Source organism: Ceratina calcarata, unplaced genomic scaffold (genome assembly GCF_001652005.2).
Source record: "Ceratina calcarata isolate Rehan_Ccalc_2016 unplaced genomic scaffold, ASM165200v1 scaffold136, whole genome shotgun sequence".
In the NCBI taxonomy this organism is placed as follows: Eukaryota; Metazoa; Arthropoda; class Insecta; order Hymenoptera; family Apidae; genus Ceratina; species Ceratina calcarata.
The window spans coordinates 31,257-48,473 of record NW_017134690.1 but is presented as its reverse complement, the minus strand read 5'-3'; the positions used below and the strand labels follow the sequence as shown (position 1 = coordinate 48,473).

General features: G+C 39.1%; 1 protein-coding gene across 1 annotated transcript in view; it reads left to right on the top strand.

Annotated features, from left to right (window-relative positions):
- LOC108629652 (putative uncharacterized protein DDB_G0285119) overlaps positions 1–12,770 on the top strand; it is a 162,488-nt gene extending 149,718 nt beyond the window's left edge. The window contains exon 4 of the mRNA XM_026817629.1: positions 12,594–12,770. Within this exon, the coding sequence (XP_026673430.1) occupies positions 12,594–12,603 (10 nt within the window). The 3' untranslated portion in view covers positions 12,604–12,770. The remainder of the gene's footprint in view (positions 1–12,593) is intronic.
- The last annotated feature ends 4,447 nt before the right edge of the window (positions 12,771–17,217 follow it).

Sequence of the window (17,217 nt, the reverse complement as noted above, 5' to 3'; positions counted from 1 at the left end):
TAGTAGAAATAATATTCATTCAATAGTATTGAGAGTAACAAGCTATCCACTTAAAAACTCTAATATCTTTTTCAATTCACATTTATTGGATAAAGAAGGTTTTATACGAATTTCGGGGCGTGAACATATTTTTGTACATATTTATTAAAATTCAACGTGAAAATGTACGAAGACCTACGATTAATAATTTTATATATAAAACTACGGTAATAATTTAGCATTGGGCGATATGACAAATTTTCGAAAATAGTCTATCAAATAATTCTGAAAACCGCGAGAACCCGGTGTGCATATACCGAATTAGAGTTAGCATCCGTAGCTGGCGGCTCATCGTCTCTGCCGGGTTACTGGAGAAATTCCATCGAGTGCGTTTCAGCTCTCATCGTCTGACGGAGGTCTATCCGCCGGAAAGATAGACATTGCCTGGATGTCTGGAGATCCGGGATCCGACCTTCCGGTATGTCCGGTAGCTATTGGCTGTCGACGAGGACCGGCATGCGATCAGGTGGCACAAACGGTCTGCGAAGTGTTGCCTCGGCATGTCGACAGTTTGTGCAGCCTTTTGGATGATCTACTCCATGTTCTACTTTGATATCGTGCCATCGCTATCATACTCTACCCATGTCCTATATTTTTTATCTACTGGCACTTGGATTCATTTGACTCCAGGACCATCTCTCTTTTCAACTACTCTCTAACGTTATGTAATTTTTTACTCACTTAATGTATCCCTTAAGCTACGACTGCATTATGCAACAAAACATATTATATTGCAAACTCATGTAAAAAGTTGTTAGAAGAAATGCAAGAAGCAAAATGTTATAGTTCTTCTTGTACATAAAGATTATTCTGACCGTGATTATCAAACGCTGATTAATGCTTTAACGTAGTTGTTACCTAACTCAAAAGTATTGAAAATTGTTTGAAATCTTTTATGAAATTAATGTAGATACTCGGTTTAATATTTAAGAATTTGCAGCGATATATGATCGTTCATGCGAAGAGTTAAAGTGTTAATGCAATAGAACATTTATTTTACAGATACAACTTTGTATTTGTTTACGATAGCCTAAAACACTTTGTTAATTAGTGTTCCTACTTCTAGGATTTCTCCAGCTTTTTTATATTATTCTACATTGAGATGAAATTTGTAACTTGCAGTGCAAGAGATCAAATTAAAAATGTCTCTATGTGATGTTAAATAGAATTTAGTAGAGTCACATGGAGAGTTTATATTACATAGATACATTTTTAATTGATTGTGTCTGATCTCTCGGAGTGCAAGTTGCAAATTTCATTTAATTCCCGGTTTGTGGTGAGAAACGTACAAATTTAATCGCAAACGGAAATGTCTGACAAGTCATTGTCTTTCACGGTTTCGCGCCATCTTCAGAGATTTAATCCCCAGACGCGCTCGCCGCGATTAACCAACTGTCGGAGTGGCCATTAATTGCGAGACTCTTTAATAATTCGTGGCATGCGGCGGCAGCCATCCCCGGAGAGAGAAGAAGCTCTCTCGTGTCCGTTGCAAATTCGCAAAAACCGATGCAACGAACAAAATGAATAAATAAAAGACTCCTCTTAAATCTGGTTATATTAAAGAAGAATATATAAAGTCTATTGAACTCTATAACAATTTCAAAATTCGTTTTGCAATCTCGCTAAGCAAATGAAAATATCGTTTATCATCTTCAAATAAGTTTCATGACAAATCGTCTATATTATTGGCAGTCTTCAGTATCATAGTGTAATAAAACTGTGATGCATTTTTTTTTTATATAATTTATTTCACCTCAGAATATTAAAATATCAGAATTTCTTTATATACATTTATAAAATATTTGCTATACTGTGTTAATTTCAATTATGAGTATATTTCTGACTATTCTGGTTCTATTTATACTATTTCCTTTGTTCAAATATTCAGGAAATCTGCGCCTCTCAATATTCTGCGTGAATCGAACGTAAGATTAGGAGGAATAGAGAGAGCGTAGCTCCACATCCGGCCGTACGACAGTCCGTATAGCAGAATCTGAAATTTACGATCAGTCGCTATAAACGCAGTAACCGTATTCATAAGTGTGCTTAGAGAATTCGGTCGTTGCTAAAGCGAAAGGGGGCAGATGTTCCCGTCTCACGGCAACTTTGCCTCGCGAATCTCTCGTTAGAAACGAACTACCACCGTCAAAGACGGACGAAACGCACTGTGTTGAAAGAGGACAGAGACAACATAGCACTATGAAGGTAGAGAGAAATTAGGAATATAATGAGGAGAAAGGATTCAACAATAGCCACAGCCAGGAAATACTTACTTATGTATATTTAGCCTGACGTACATACATACATGTATATGCCTATGGGGGATGAATGCGAAAGTGAATTTCAGATTCTTGATTACTGCATATGCGAAATTTAAACCATGTACATTCAAAGTTCATAAGAGTAGAGATTGTTTTTATATAGTTTTTCGTTATTTAAATTTGAAGATGATTCGTGCAGTATTTTTGTTAGATTATCCTCGGTACGAATATTTTAGCCTGGCGCATTGAACCTCCAGAAAATAACTATCATTCCAGTGTAGTAGCTGTCAGAACTCGGCTAAAGCGTCTGACAAGTATTATTTATCAGTGAATAACGTGTACACGACACCCTGTATATAATATATGTATGCCCGTGTTCAGCGCACAGTGCACACAAATATAGGAGTTTGCTTGTACGATCTGTAGTAGCGTGAACAATGTAGCTGGCGGCCGGCCAGCGCGGTACGAACCCAACAAACAATTCCATTGTCCGCGTTACGTGCGCGCTACGTCTGTGTCGGACCATATCAGATCCCTCCTCCATTGGCACCGGCCCCGGCCAGAAGGACAGCCTCGTAGTGGAACCTGAAATTTTTTGGGAGGAAAAAAGAGGTAATGATTCGCATGGCGAACGACGACGACGACGTGTTCGAGCACTCCGGCGCGGCGATAGATGTCGGAAAAAGACGTCTCCGTCCTCTTCCGTTTCCTACGTACAATCCGACCGTATTGAATGCGAACAAAGGACCGATTGTTCTTTTGACACCTGAACATCCGATTCCCGGATCCTTCTACGGGAACGCGTGTGAAGACGTCTTCTCAGTAGAAATTAACCCGTTCCTCTCGCGATCCGGCTACCCATTCTGTTTCGTTAAATGGATTTTCCACGGCAATCTGTTTAATTTAGAGAGAGGGTACCTTGATTCTTTTTCTCAATTCCCATTCTCCCAGGCTAACATATTAACTAAGTAACCAAATTGTACGGTTTTTTGTTTCGTACAATTTATTTACGGGTTTAAAATCCTGTGCTTTCTGCATTTTCGAGTGTTAAAATTTCGTACAGTTTACAAGACTGCACTCTCGTGCTCTGTGAACGATAGTTACCCCTCGAAGAAAAACGTTAACAACAATCGCAATACATGGCGTGTAACGCAGTACGTGACTCGCGTTTAATCCGCGCTTAATAGGCGGTTTAATAAAATATTAATTTTCCGTCGCGCGTCCCGTCAGCCTCTATTACACGTCGGAATATGATTCAGCCGGATAATTACTGTATGTTAATTTCTCAATGAGGCCACGGATCGCGGGGTGTTGACGAGCGTTCACCCTCGTTGGAAACTCGCCGACGACGGGCGCCGCGCAGTACGACAAAGGGAGAGGGGAAAGGACGGGGTGCGAGGGAATACGGGCGGGGGCGGTAGAGACGGAGAAAGGGCGGACGCGCGGGGGCGGCCGGACACCACGTCCGTAGTTCGCTTTTTGCGAAACGTACCGCGGGGAACGTTTTGCCCGGCTAATAGCCTTTCACGAAGCGTAACTTTATTCGGGCGTTTTTGCGCCGCGCCGCGCCGGGGCGCGACGGCAGTTCGTTAATTAAAATTTCGTACACGCGAATGCGGCCAATCGAATTCCATCGATGAATGAGCGTACGCGAAATTGACCGATCACCGAGCAAGCGAGCAAGCGGCCCTCCGGTTTCGTGTATGCATCCCGGACTCGAACGCATCGCCGCGTCAGAGCCGGGGCTCGTCGAATATTTAACAAGGCGATCGCGTGCCGCTCGCAGAATTTCACGCTGATTTATCGTAACGTAATGAAATACCCGGTGTAATTGGAACGAACTCGGAGCCCCCGGTCTGTCTTACGTGTGACGAAACGCGAGGCTGTTCTACTTGATTTTCATCTGATCAGAAGCGATGTTAATATCCAGTAAATATTTGCATACAAGTTTTTAGCTTGGTTATTTCGTTTATCTTATTTTTAACTGACTGCTTGAATTAACGTCTACTGCTATCGTCTTTCATCGTTATATACATTGAATACAGTATATATGTACGTCAAATACAGGAATGCGTGTTCTGCTTGCATTTGCAGGATATGCAATTATTTGTGTCTTTCTTTGCAACGACTAGAAAATATTTGTTGTTATATTTGTGAAGCAACGAATAAAATATCTACCAATTATTATAGGGAAGTTAAAGATGTTTAAATGCGAAGGGGGAGAATTCGTTAAGTGTTGCACTGCGAAACGTATCATAGAAAAGTTGCGGCCATTTGAGAGAACTTGGAATGCTTTCGAAACTTATTTCATCCTATTATCTGAGGAAACAGCGGAAACTTTCTGGACAACCTAATATAAAGTGTTTCTTCATTTTCTAGAAGTGCACTCAAGATCCTAAAGGGTTCGTTTTGTTATAGCAATCAGGGTGTCAGAAAAACGCGCTTTCGTTATACGGAGGCAATTTCGCTCGCAGTTAATGCTGTTTGAATAAATGAAGAAAGTTTTTGAATCCAGGCGAAATGCGCCATACGAGAATTGTTTCATATTAAAAATACCTTTTTTTTTTTATTTTCTCTTGTGCGCCTGGGTTATTTACGAAATTTAATAAAGCATAGAATAAATCAAATAAAATGTGTATGATTGCACAATATTGAACAAAGCGAATTGTTAACTTTCGTGACAGAACAGAGCAACGAATATTAAAGTCTATAGAGATGTTATTTGATCATGACGGAGTACGGTTTTTATCCTGAAAATACAGAAAAATTGAAAGAAATTACGATTTCAATTGCAATGTCTGTTATACAACGTAGATTCCAACAGCAATGTATTTTGACAATGGATCATTATAATTTGATTGACGATCGAATAATCAGTTTGATTGTTAATTCAGTTGACTATTAAATACTACCTTCAATCATTAATTGCTTTTATGTATCGATTGAATTAATAATTTAATCTTTAATTAACGTCGGTAATTAAATATTTCGACGGCCAAGTTATAAATAGTTAATTGCTTTAACTATTATAATGAAACCGTTGTCTCCCTAAGGTAAACATAAAATTATATAAAATTTTCAAGTTACTAAATAATAGGTTTAAAGTCTTATATAAAAAAGAGATGTTTTATATTAACAAGAGTGTTGATCATCCATGCAGAAACCTCATGAAACGATTACATATATATTACAAACAGTATATTATGTAATATATAATGTATATCCTTTCAGAGTCTCGGAACATTATCGAAATGGATTCGTTCCGTGCGAGACCCTCGCCGCGTGCGCGCTGCGTATCGTTCGATTAGCTTGATATTTCCAATTATCGCCCGCTGTCAAACGGTAACACAATTCCCGAATTAACGAGCTGTCACGAAAGAGTTTCCAAAGTATCGTCAGGGTCGTTGCCGGGGCTTGTCGAGGCGAACCCCTTCTCGCACGGGGACGCGCGTGCATCGCGTGTATAAGAGGGGACGGCCACAGAATGCGTGCCGCGAGAAACTCCGGCTCCCTTGGGTTGATTGAAACCCGAACGGACAGGTAAATTAAGATTCGAACGGTGGAACACCTCCCGTATCTGCTCCCGACAATTCGCTTTTCGACCCGCTACGAAGAATCGAACCGTTCGAGTCAGCTACACTTTTTAATTGCGCGCGTGACTGCCGTGAGTTCTCCGCGTGGCTCATTGTTCCACTACGGACGATCGATCCCAAATTGCGAACGGGAGGCGTAGGGAAATCAACGGGGAGGTGAAAGTTAAACAGTGACCAGGAATTGACGTTGAGGGAAATAACGCACGATGGACAATGTATTTCGTGATAGTGACGAACCAATTTTCTAATTTCTTAAAATATTTCTCTAACTGTGTCTATGTCATTCCAACAGGCACGCAATAATTGCCTATGTTTTTTTCTTCCTTTCTTACCAGTTTGTAATTACTATCAGAAATTCAAATCGTAACATGTATATTTTTTCTGATATGACGAAATGTTTTAATATCAAACCCTGAATTGACGGAACGAATGTAGGGCACGCTCGTTAAGGCTCAGGAAATAGAACTCTGCTATATGATGCACAGTTTTTGGAGATATCTCTGTACCAGAATATTTGTTAAAATAAGAGCGACGTTAGTTCTTAGTTACTGGATGAATAAACTTTGTTCAGTCTTTAGTAGGTAAGAAGTGATATATAAAAATATGCTTTGTAAAGTAATCCAGCAAGCGTACTTATAACAATAATTACTATTACAAATTGTCTCACTAGCACTTTTTTATTTTCAAAACAGAAATTCAAGTTTTATTATATTGATAACAATAATAACGTACACAGCATTTATGTTCTCGTAATCACATCTGTCGTCAAGCGTATTCTGAGGATTCTGTGCGTCAACTAATAAACAGGGAATTCTACGTAATTGCAAAAGCCTGAGAGCCGTATTGTATCCATGTCTCAAGCCGTTCCACCAAGTTTCGTAGCAGGAACCAACGTGTTTAGGGTACCGGTGTCAAGCGGAACAACTCTTAATTAATTAATCAATTAATCTCGTATGCATTTATCAGATTGAGTTGGCACTGCCGCTGTTGGGAACCCCCGGCCGTTAGATATATCAGTTTAGTTGGCCGATACAATTCGACTCGTCCTCTATTACCGGCGTACCAACTTACAAACAACCACCTACTCGTTGTATAGTCATGTCGTAGTACAAATTTGTCCTTCTTGTTGTTGTTGTTGTTGTTGTTGTTGCCGCTGCTGTTGCAGCTGAGCTGGTGCTGTTTCAGAAGCTACCAGAGCAGATTATACCGTGGAACTTAAGCTCTTGTGCGAATAATGATTGCTGTTCTACTTATTATTAGTTTCATGTACGAAGTTAAAATCGGTCATTAAATAAATCTTGCATGCGTAATTCGTAATTAAAATTTGATTAATTCGAACAGTCGGTGTGCAGGAAATTGGCGATCATTTTGAACAACGTGATTACATTCATAAATAATTTAGGAGAATGAAACGATGATAAGATTTATACATGACCAATATTTATTCTTAATTTGTAAAATTCTAACGTTATGATTAAATGATAAATAAGCTACTGTAATTATTAATGAAATATTATTGATTTTCTGAAATAATCAGTTTGCCAGCTACGGGTAGGATCAGTTAATCAGTCTTATGATTAGAAGCAATTAGCAATTTCGAGATGCTCCGATGTCTAACAATGATTCTAGCGTATGCAGTTAATTAGGTTTACGCGTCTTACGAGAAGCCTGATTAACCGACATAAATAGGTACAAGCAAAGTACACGTTTACTAAATATACGCATCTACATTCGTTCATTTATGCCAATTGTATATCTGATTTCATTATGAAATAAAGAAAAATAAAATCAATAAATCAATACACATGTGGCTCATAAAGATGGCTCATTCTGGACTCACTTTGGACACACATATGGACTAGTGACCCTCCAGGGAGGGACTGGGCACCTACGTAAAAATGCGCCTAAACCGGAAGTTGCATGTTCAAAACGCGAAATGCAAAATTAATAGACGAACATGAATTATATTCACTGTCAGCACGTCAGTGAAGTAAAAATTAACATTTCGAATATTCTTTTAGGAATAATATGTCAATAATAAGAAAATAATATTACATTATTTTTTAACGATATTTATTTCGTGAGTTTTGTATAATGATCGAATGCTGACGTCGAATAGCAGTGTATTTACTTTATCTCTTTCTCATAGCTAATCAGAAATCGTCACTTAAGAGACCAATCGTTCTCTGGGTCACTAATATAAACGATGTGGCACATTCACGTGGCTCCACGATGTAAGCACTCATGATAGAAAGAGGACGTATTACATTATCTTTGTATGTGCGAAGTGGCCCCGGAATTTAATGATTGTTTCGTCCATAGGAGCTTTCAAAGAAACGGATCATCCTTCTTTTTAATTGGCATAAATCTAACTTTGGAAAATCGTAGTATACATTCTCGCTATTCAAGCACACATAATTTTGTTGCCAGTATCACGTTGAAAAGTGAAGTCGTTACTTTCAACCGCGGCCGAGCCCCGAACGAGTCAATAATTCCGCTGCAGATGTAGCCGTCGTAGTTTCACGTTTTTGGAAAAGTGTGATTCACGGACAGTTGGCCGTGGCGTAACGCGCGGCCAATTGAAAAAGAGGAGGCGCATTAATTTTGAATTTTTACTTGACGCCCATTGTTCCGCTCTCGGGTCCGGTCTCGCGGCGCGGCCATTTCACGCGAGCTTCACTTTACATCGTGTTATATCCGTTCCGCCGTTGAAAAATGGATTTCACCGGCTCGTACCGGTTGCTCCCGGCACGCCGCGTATCGTAGTTGCACGGGTATTCGAAACGGTGGAATTGAAACGGTGCAGTGTATTAAAGATTAATATTTGCGAAATCGCCGGGCCCCAGCAGTTTTTGTCGAGCGCAACGGTGAGATATCGCCGCTTTCAAAATTACTCTTTTTATCATTACTATTTTTCAGACGTTGGCACGCAGTTCGTGAAAACAAATAAAAATTTCGCGAGACCAATATAAATATTTATAAACACCCTTCCATGCTGCGAATCAAGTTAATTTGTTTGTTGCAAAATTATTTACGTCGATCGACGATCACGTGTCACTGTTTCGTTGTCGCGTAGTTGACACGATTGCCACAGAGCCGGGAAAGAATTTTGTTTACCGGTTTATCCTAAATATTTGCCGGCATTTTCCCGGCCGGCGGTAGGATTCAAATCAATCTAGCGAAATTGAAAGCGCACAAATTACAGGGAATCCATGATTCGTAAGTGCATTCTCGACATTTCGCGGGCGGACCGCCGTGTTGCCCGATCAATCGAATTTCAACCTTCCGATCGGTCGAATTCGCGCGCGTGTACACACCAGCAAACACGTACGGACACGGTTGTGCGTTCAGGAACAGACGTTTTTGTCTCGTGCGTTCGTTCGCTCGCCGGGCGTACATACACCGAGCGAGAGTTTTATTAAATTCCGTCGGTTGACTGTGGAATGAGAAAAAAAGCTTTGTACCGCTCTTGCATCCCCCGACGACTGTTCCGTGCGAATAATAGAAAATAAAAAACGCGATGAAGGAGGGGGGGGCGGAGGTGTAAGGGGAAGGGAAAAAGAGGGAACCGCGCGAATGCCTTTGAGACTAAAAGAATTGATACGTAGGCGCTTTGCCGAATATCTGGTATATGTGATCATCTCGATTCTAAGGAATTTATGTATCGCGTTATCGATTTCCCACTGTTATCGACTGTCTCTCGTTGAATGCTAGACACACAAGCTAATCGTTTGCACCACGTCTATAATTTCATCAGCTTCTTTCGTATTGACACGGAATTTATTGAAATTGTTATCCGTTCGTTGATAGAAAATTCAATATTGGAAAATGTAAAGAAATTTGAGATAACATATTCAGATTTAGAATCGTGTAATACAATAAAGGTCACTGCTGTTGAAAATGAAACGGAAAATGTAGTTCACGTTTGCGTAGAAAGAATTAAGTAGATTGGGAGGAATTCGTTTTCCACTTGAAACGGCGGATAGGAACAGAGCAATCAAGGAGAGGGGACCGAGTGATGCAGCTGCCCTCTTGGCGAGGAAGCAACCGTGCCACTTAGCCGGGATGGTTTTAATGTTTACGCGTAAGATGTTCGGGAAGATCTTAAGTTTCAAACGCTTTCTTCGTTAATGTTTCAACTGAGACGCTCATAACTTCTCCGTGTATACGCGCGTCGCCACGCTGTTCCCGCGTACTCGGATAAAGTTGCCGAAAATATTCGTCCCTTTTAGCCGCCGTTACCTCTCGAAATTTTAATGTGCCGTAGTTACGTAATGCGGACGATGATCCCAGTTCAAATGCTTCCGTTCGTTTAATTAAGAAATATCGCAGGATTGAGATTTAAGGCTGTTTGACGTAAGTTTCATTACTCGAGATATTAAAAACTGGGTTCGTAAGATGCCGCTTTTTTTTACCGATTACGTGATTTTAAATGCGAAGTTGTTATTTACTTATTCATAGTTCACGTCTTTCAGCTTCCAATGGTATTACGGCTTCACATTTTTCCGTACAACTAAACTGGGCTTACATTCTATATCTCAAAGGAAACTAAGTTTTTCATGAAACGGTAAAAAATTGGGCAATTTTTAGATGCCTTAAAATTAATGTTTCTGATTGTATATTATTCTGATGTGAATAATTCTATAGAGATCGTTCTAAAATATTTTGGATATTAGGCACTTTTCTCTAATGAAGAGCACAAGGTGTTATACTTCTAACAATAAGTCCAACTATAAAAGATGTTGATACAGTATAATATTAACATAAATGCAATATTTTAAAAAAGACATCTGCGTATCTGTGAAAACATTTGCTTCGCCCAAAGAGTAGAGGTTGCTCCAAATTTTTGTCTATGTATTTCCATATTTCTATATTCCTTTATTTATCTGATATTCTTTTTATTACCTCCTGTTTATATTTATTCACTATTCTTTCCTTGTAATCTCATATCCCCTTCTTTTCGGTTTTACAAATAGATTATGTTCTGTTTATCTTACTCTTTTCTTTATTTCTTTTTAACCTTCCAATTTTATTTAGGTGATCATTTCCTTGACTATTATCCCCTAATACTAATTCTCCACCTTCCCCTGTTTTCGTTTTCTCACATTCTTTCAACACATATCTCATTGTCTCTTCTTTCTTTCCAGACATCCTGCACTCCTGTTCCTTTCCTTCCAATATCCTTTAATACAAACATACATCTCATTGTCTCTTCCTTCTTCCCACATCCTACTCTACTGCTCCTTTTCTTTCTAATGTTCCTTAATACAAAGTTTTTACAATTTATTTGCACATTTAATCGAAGATATGCAATGAAATTGAATGAACATAAAAATGAGTATGTACGTATATATATAATTAATGCCAAATTACTTTAATCTCCATTTGTGAGCTTAAAATTACAAAACGTTTAAGTATATCGTAATAAGCTTTGATGTACCACTTCGGACTACAAGAACATTATATCGTGGTTTCGGTTTGCTTTTAATCTTATTGCTCATGACCGCATGTGGTACACAATGCCACAAGAACGCAGTTAATAAAAGAAAGAATGACGATGCCTCTGTAACCTATGTACAGCGATTACGTTGGCCCATGTACGTGCCGTTAACGTATTAGCAAAGGCAGTGATCCGCGGCCGTGGTCGGAGTAAACCTTTCGCAGGAATCTAATAGAGTTACCGTCGAGGTCCGAGGATTACTGGAAAATACGTCAGACCAGCTAGAGCTGGCGCTGCATTGCGGTGCACCCTACACAGACGCGTACACGTACGCACAGGGACACGTAGGTACGTAGACGCGTGCACCCACGCACACGAGGCATCTATATGATCCGCGTGTGTGGAGAAACGATGCAACGGCGGAAACGTGAGGGTGGTTTGCTCGTCGGTGAAGGTTTTATCGGTGGATTAGCATTGCTTTACATAGTTTCGAACGGGATTGCATAGGTTTCAGACCGCCGCCTGTCACACATCCGCAGAGGACCGAGTGGAAGCTCGACGAATCCGCAAACCGATTTTCACTCGTTCGTACCGGGATCTTCTAATCTGTCGTCGAATGTCCCGATCCGACGAGAGTCTCCTTATTAAACACCGATGTCCCATATCTAGACGCGTCTTTGAACCTGTCTTGATTTCTAGCAGATTCGTACAAACATGGCTTGTTCCAAATAAAACTTGCAATCAGTCAGACTATGCGAACTGTACCACAATTAATCAAGTTAACATGGATTCTAAATTTAGCTACATTTGAGAAAAATTATATAAAACGCTTATTTAAATATATGCGCTATAACGCTATAACGCTTATTCATATATGATCGACTTATACATTTGCACATAATATTAAAAAGTCGCTTACATAAGAATCAAAAGTAGTTTACTGAACACTAAAATATGAGTATTGTATTTGTACTCCTTCATATTTTCAGACTAAGTCGAAGCCTACTGGACCTACCTGAACTCGTTCTATTCTTGTTGAAATAAAAATCCTGTCACTTAATATAAAGTTGGAACTCCTTATTGGAAATACAAAAAGTATAGGGAGTATCAACTATGGAATAAATATGAGAAGAACCTCTAGTTTAGAAATACAATTAAATAATTTGAGAAACTTATATATCTTATATTTAAATTAAGTAGGACTTTGTAATAGGCATGTTAGACTGTCACTGTGGTCGTAAAAGCATCGTTTGGTTTCAGTTGTCCTTAAACAACGCCAGCCAGGAAACAATTTGTCTCTTTCCAAGGAGATCTGCTTCTTTGTGCCGGGGTCGTGACGTTCGCTGAAAAATCTTGCCACTTGTAAATAATGGAGTACCGAAATCGTAGAAAGATTACCACCACTATATGCGATTTACCTTGTGAAGTATAATTTATGAGCGGTATTTTTCATATTTGAGATTTGTATATTACCAATTTTAATGTACCTGTGTGTGTACATAAATTGATATAATAAAATATATGTGTTATATATATATGTATAAATGTGTGTACATACATTATACTTTTCGAATTGATACATGTGGTATGTTCTTGTTTATGAAAAATTGGAACTGTTTGAAATTAAAGTATTTATATTATACGTGCACATGTTTACCTGGGATTACCTGCGAAATTCAATATTTTTTGATAAAGTTTTTAACGATAAACACGATGAAATTTAATGAACAAGAATTTCCGTTAAATAATAACATAGGAGAATCTATACACATGCGGGCATCGTATTAAACGAAAACATAAAATTCCCCGGTGCGATATTAATTCAACGTCTGATGAAAGTACGATTTACACCAGGTCGGCGATAAATCATCTTTTTAATTACGCTTTTAGCCCTTCCTCGCGCTCACAAAAGTGGCGGTAGACCATCCGCGGTGGTTCAATGCGTAACGAGTCCCGAAGCAATAAATATGGAGCACAATGGATATTAATTAGAGTGTATTTTAATAGAGGAACAATTAAGAAAGTGGGTCGCCGTGCAGTTACCGGTTGCCCAGCTATATAGGAGCCGCGGGTGCGAGGGGCCTGGGTGGGTAGTACGATTTACGCCGGGAACGAGGAGGAATAGCACGTGGCAGTTTTACACGGGGTGGCTTCCACTAGCTATCTTCAGCGGAATAATAGCAGTTCCTTTAATTAGATGCGCAGCGCGATGCTTTTGTTCTCGAAAAAAGGAACTGGACCGGAAGGCCGATGAAGGGTAATTTCTTCCCTCCGCTCTCGTAGCTTGATCAGTGAGCCGACCCACCTCCGTACGAGTCCTGTGTCTACCTCGTATTTTCTCTTTTTAACAAACTTCATCTTCGTATCCATGCTATATCATCTGAGCTACTTGCATTATCGTTATAACTAGTTTCTGAATATAAAAATTATTATGCAAATCATTATACATGTCATTGTAAACAACGGAACTGCATAAGTGACGCAAAGTTAAAAATGTAATGAAAAATTGTATACATTATCGGGTTTAGAAATCATTTAAAACCCTAGAGGTAAGAGGAGGTGTTTCTTGTTCGTTTCGCCAGTGCTCTTTGAGCATTTAAAGAGATGACTCGATACAAAGCAGTCTGCAAGTAAATTAAGAGTGGAGGGATTGGAACTTTAATTGCATGCAACTTGACCCATTCATTTCCTGCTGATCGTTTCTTCCAGGGTATCCCACTTGAAATTTCGCATATAATTATTTCCTGAAGTATAGCTCGTTTTATAAGATGTTCCAAATAAAACGTAGTTTGATGGTCACAAATCTTTTCTACGTACTTTCGAGGTTTAAGGATAATCGTTTTTTATACTGTTACCATCACGTCGGAAGCTTTACATGGGATACCCTCTCGCTGCCTCGACTCAATCAACTGAATCCTTAGACTGACTCCGGAAACTTGAAATTGATACAACGTTAGAGCAGCCTTTTACGAAAAACGAAATAGAAAAGTGGATACACGAATTGAGAGGAAAGATAAATAAAGAGTGGGAAGGATAAATTATGAGGTAAAAATGTTAAGTAAGATAAAAGAGGATGAGGGCAAAGATAAAAAAGAGATAAACTACAGAAAAGAATAAATAATGTAAAATTGTAATGATGGGTGAAACAAGGAAAAGAAAATTATAATTAGGAGCATAGAAACAAATGGGTCCATATACGAAGGCAAGAGAGGAAAGCCGGGAGGAAAAAATCGAATGGTGTTCAATTATAAGAGAAAAGGAGAAGGAATGAACGAGGAATAGGCCGAGCACATAATAAGAATAAGAAGAGAATTATGCAGATGCCGGATATTCGACGTGGAGATCGGGTAGTCGAGTATTCTTCGCGGAACCGACCCTTTAGCCAATAGACATCTGGGATTTCCTGAATTGAATGTAAATTACCTTTTGCCCTGTTCACGAAACGGCGATCTATCGTTAAGCTTCTTGCAAATAAGACTTCTTCTTTCTACTATCCCGTATCTCTTTCCATCCCTCCTTTCGCAAGGGTGCCAAATACCCTCGAAGACGAATGAGAGGGAGCAGTAAGAAAGAATAAAAGTAAAATATAGAGTAGGAGAATTCAGGAACGAAGTAAGTTTGTAATAAGAAGAAAAAGAGATTCTGTTTTTTTAACTAATTTCATGTATGTGCAAACAGTGAAGACAATGGTTTAAGATACAGGATAATGGAAGCTGGATGAGCGGATTCAAGACTCTTAAAGACATTATCTTGATCATAGGAAAGGCACAACGTGTTGCTGTTGATCGCTCGTCGAGGATCCTACGCTATGGGTAGCTCGAAATAAAATATATCGAGCGTCGAACAGTAATCCTATTTACTTAATGCACGAAATGACGCGTGATTAAACATGGCGAAAGCCGCGATACGCGATGAATCTCGATGAAACGGATTGATGGAATGTAATTGCAAGATAATGGAATGCTACTTTCACTAGTACGCGTTAAGTAATTAGCCATTAAACGAATTTTATTATTCTCACGCTATATATGTATAAATGTGTGTACATACATTATACTTTTCGAATTGATACATGTGGTATGTTCTTGTTTATGAAAAATTGGAACTGTTTGAAATTAAAGTATTTATATTATACGTGCACATGTTTACCTGGGATTACCTGCGAAATTCAATATTTTTTGATAAAGTTTTTAACGATAAACACGATGAAATTTAATGAACAAGAATTTCCGTTAAATAATAACATAGGAGAATCTATACACATGCGGGCATCGTATTAAACGAAAACATAAAATTCCCCGGTGCGATATTAATTCAACGTCTGATGAAAGTACGATTTACACCAGGTCGGCGATAAATCATCTTTTTAATTACGCTTTTAGCCCTTCCTCGCGCTCACAAAAGTGGCGGTAGACCATCCGCGGTGGTTCAATGCGTAACGAGTCCCGAAGCAATAAATATGGAGCACAATGGATATTAATTAGAGTGTATTTTAATAGAGGAACAATTAAGAAAGTGGGTCGCCGTGCAGTTACCGGTTGCCCAGCTATATAGGAGCCGCGGGTGCGAGGGGCCTGGGTGGGTAGTACGATTTACGCCGGGAACGAGGAGGAATAGCACGTGGCAGTTTTACACGGGGTGGCTTCCACTAGCTATCTTCAGCGGAATAATAGCAGTTCCTTTAATTAGATGCGCAGCGCGATGCTTTTGTTCTCGAAAAAAGGAACTGGACCGGAAGGCCGATGAAGGGTAATTTCTTCCCTCCGCTCTCGTAGCTTGATCAGTGAGCCGACCCACCTCCGTACGAGTCCTGTGTCTACCTCGTATTTTCTCTTTTTAACAAACTTCATCTTCGTATCCATGCTATATCATCTGAGCTACTTGCATTATCGTTATAACTAGTTTCTGAATATAAAAATTATTATGCAAATCATTATACATGTCATTGTAAACAACGGAACTGCATAAGTGACGCAAAGTTAAAAATGTAATGAAAAATTGTATACATTATCGGGTTTAGAAATCATTTAAAACCCTAGAGGTAAGAGGAGGTGTTTCTTGTTCGTTTCGCCAGTGCTCTTTGAGCATTTAAAGAGATGACTCGATACAAAGCAGTCTGCAAGTAAATTAAGAGTGGAGGGATTGGAACTTTAATTGCATGCAACTTGACCCATTCATTTCCTGCTGATCGTTTCTTCCAGGGTATCCCACTTGAAATTTCGCATATAATTATTTCCTGAAGTATAGCTCGTTTTATAAGATGTTCCAAATAAAACGTAGTTTGATGGTCACAAATCTTTTCTACGTACTTTCGAGGTTTAAGGATAATCGTTTTTTATACTGTTACCATCACGTCGGAAGCTTTACATGGGATACCCTCTCGCTGCCTCGACTCAATCAACTGAATCCTTAGACTGACTCCGGAAACTTGAAATTGATACAACGTTAGAGCAGCCTTTTACGAAAAACGAAATAGAAAAGTGGATACACGAATTGAGAGGAAAGATAAATAAAGAGTGGGAAGGATAAATTATGAGGTAAAAATGTTAAGTAAGATAAAAGAGGATGAGGGCAAAGATAAAAAAGAGATAAACTACAGAAAAGAATAAATAATGTAAAATTGTAATGATGGGTGAAACAAGGAAAAGAAAATTATAATTAGGAGCATAGAAACAAATGGGTCCATATACGAAGGCAAGAGAGGAAAGCCGGGAGGAAAAAATCGAATGGTGTTCAATTATAAGAGAAAAGGAGAAGGAATGAACGAGGAATAGGCCGAGCACATAATAAGAATAAGAAGAGAATTATGCAGATGCCGGATATTCGACGTGGAGATCGGGTAGTCGAGTATTCTTCGCGGAACCGACCCTTTAGCCAATAGACA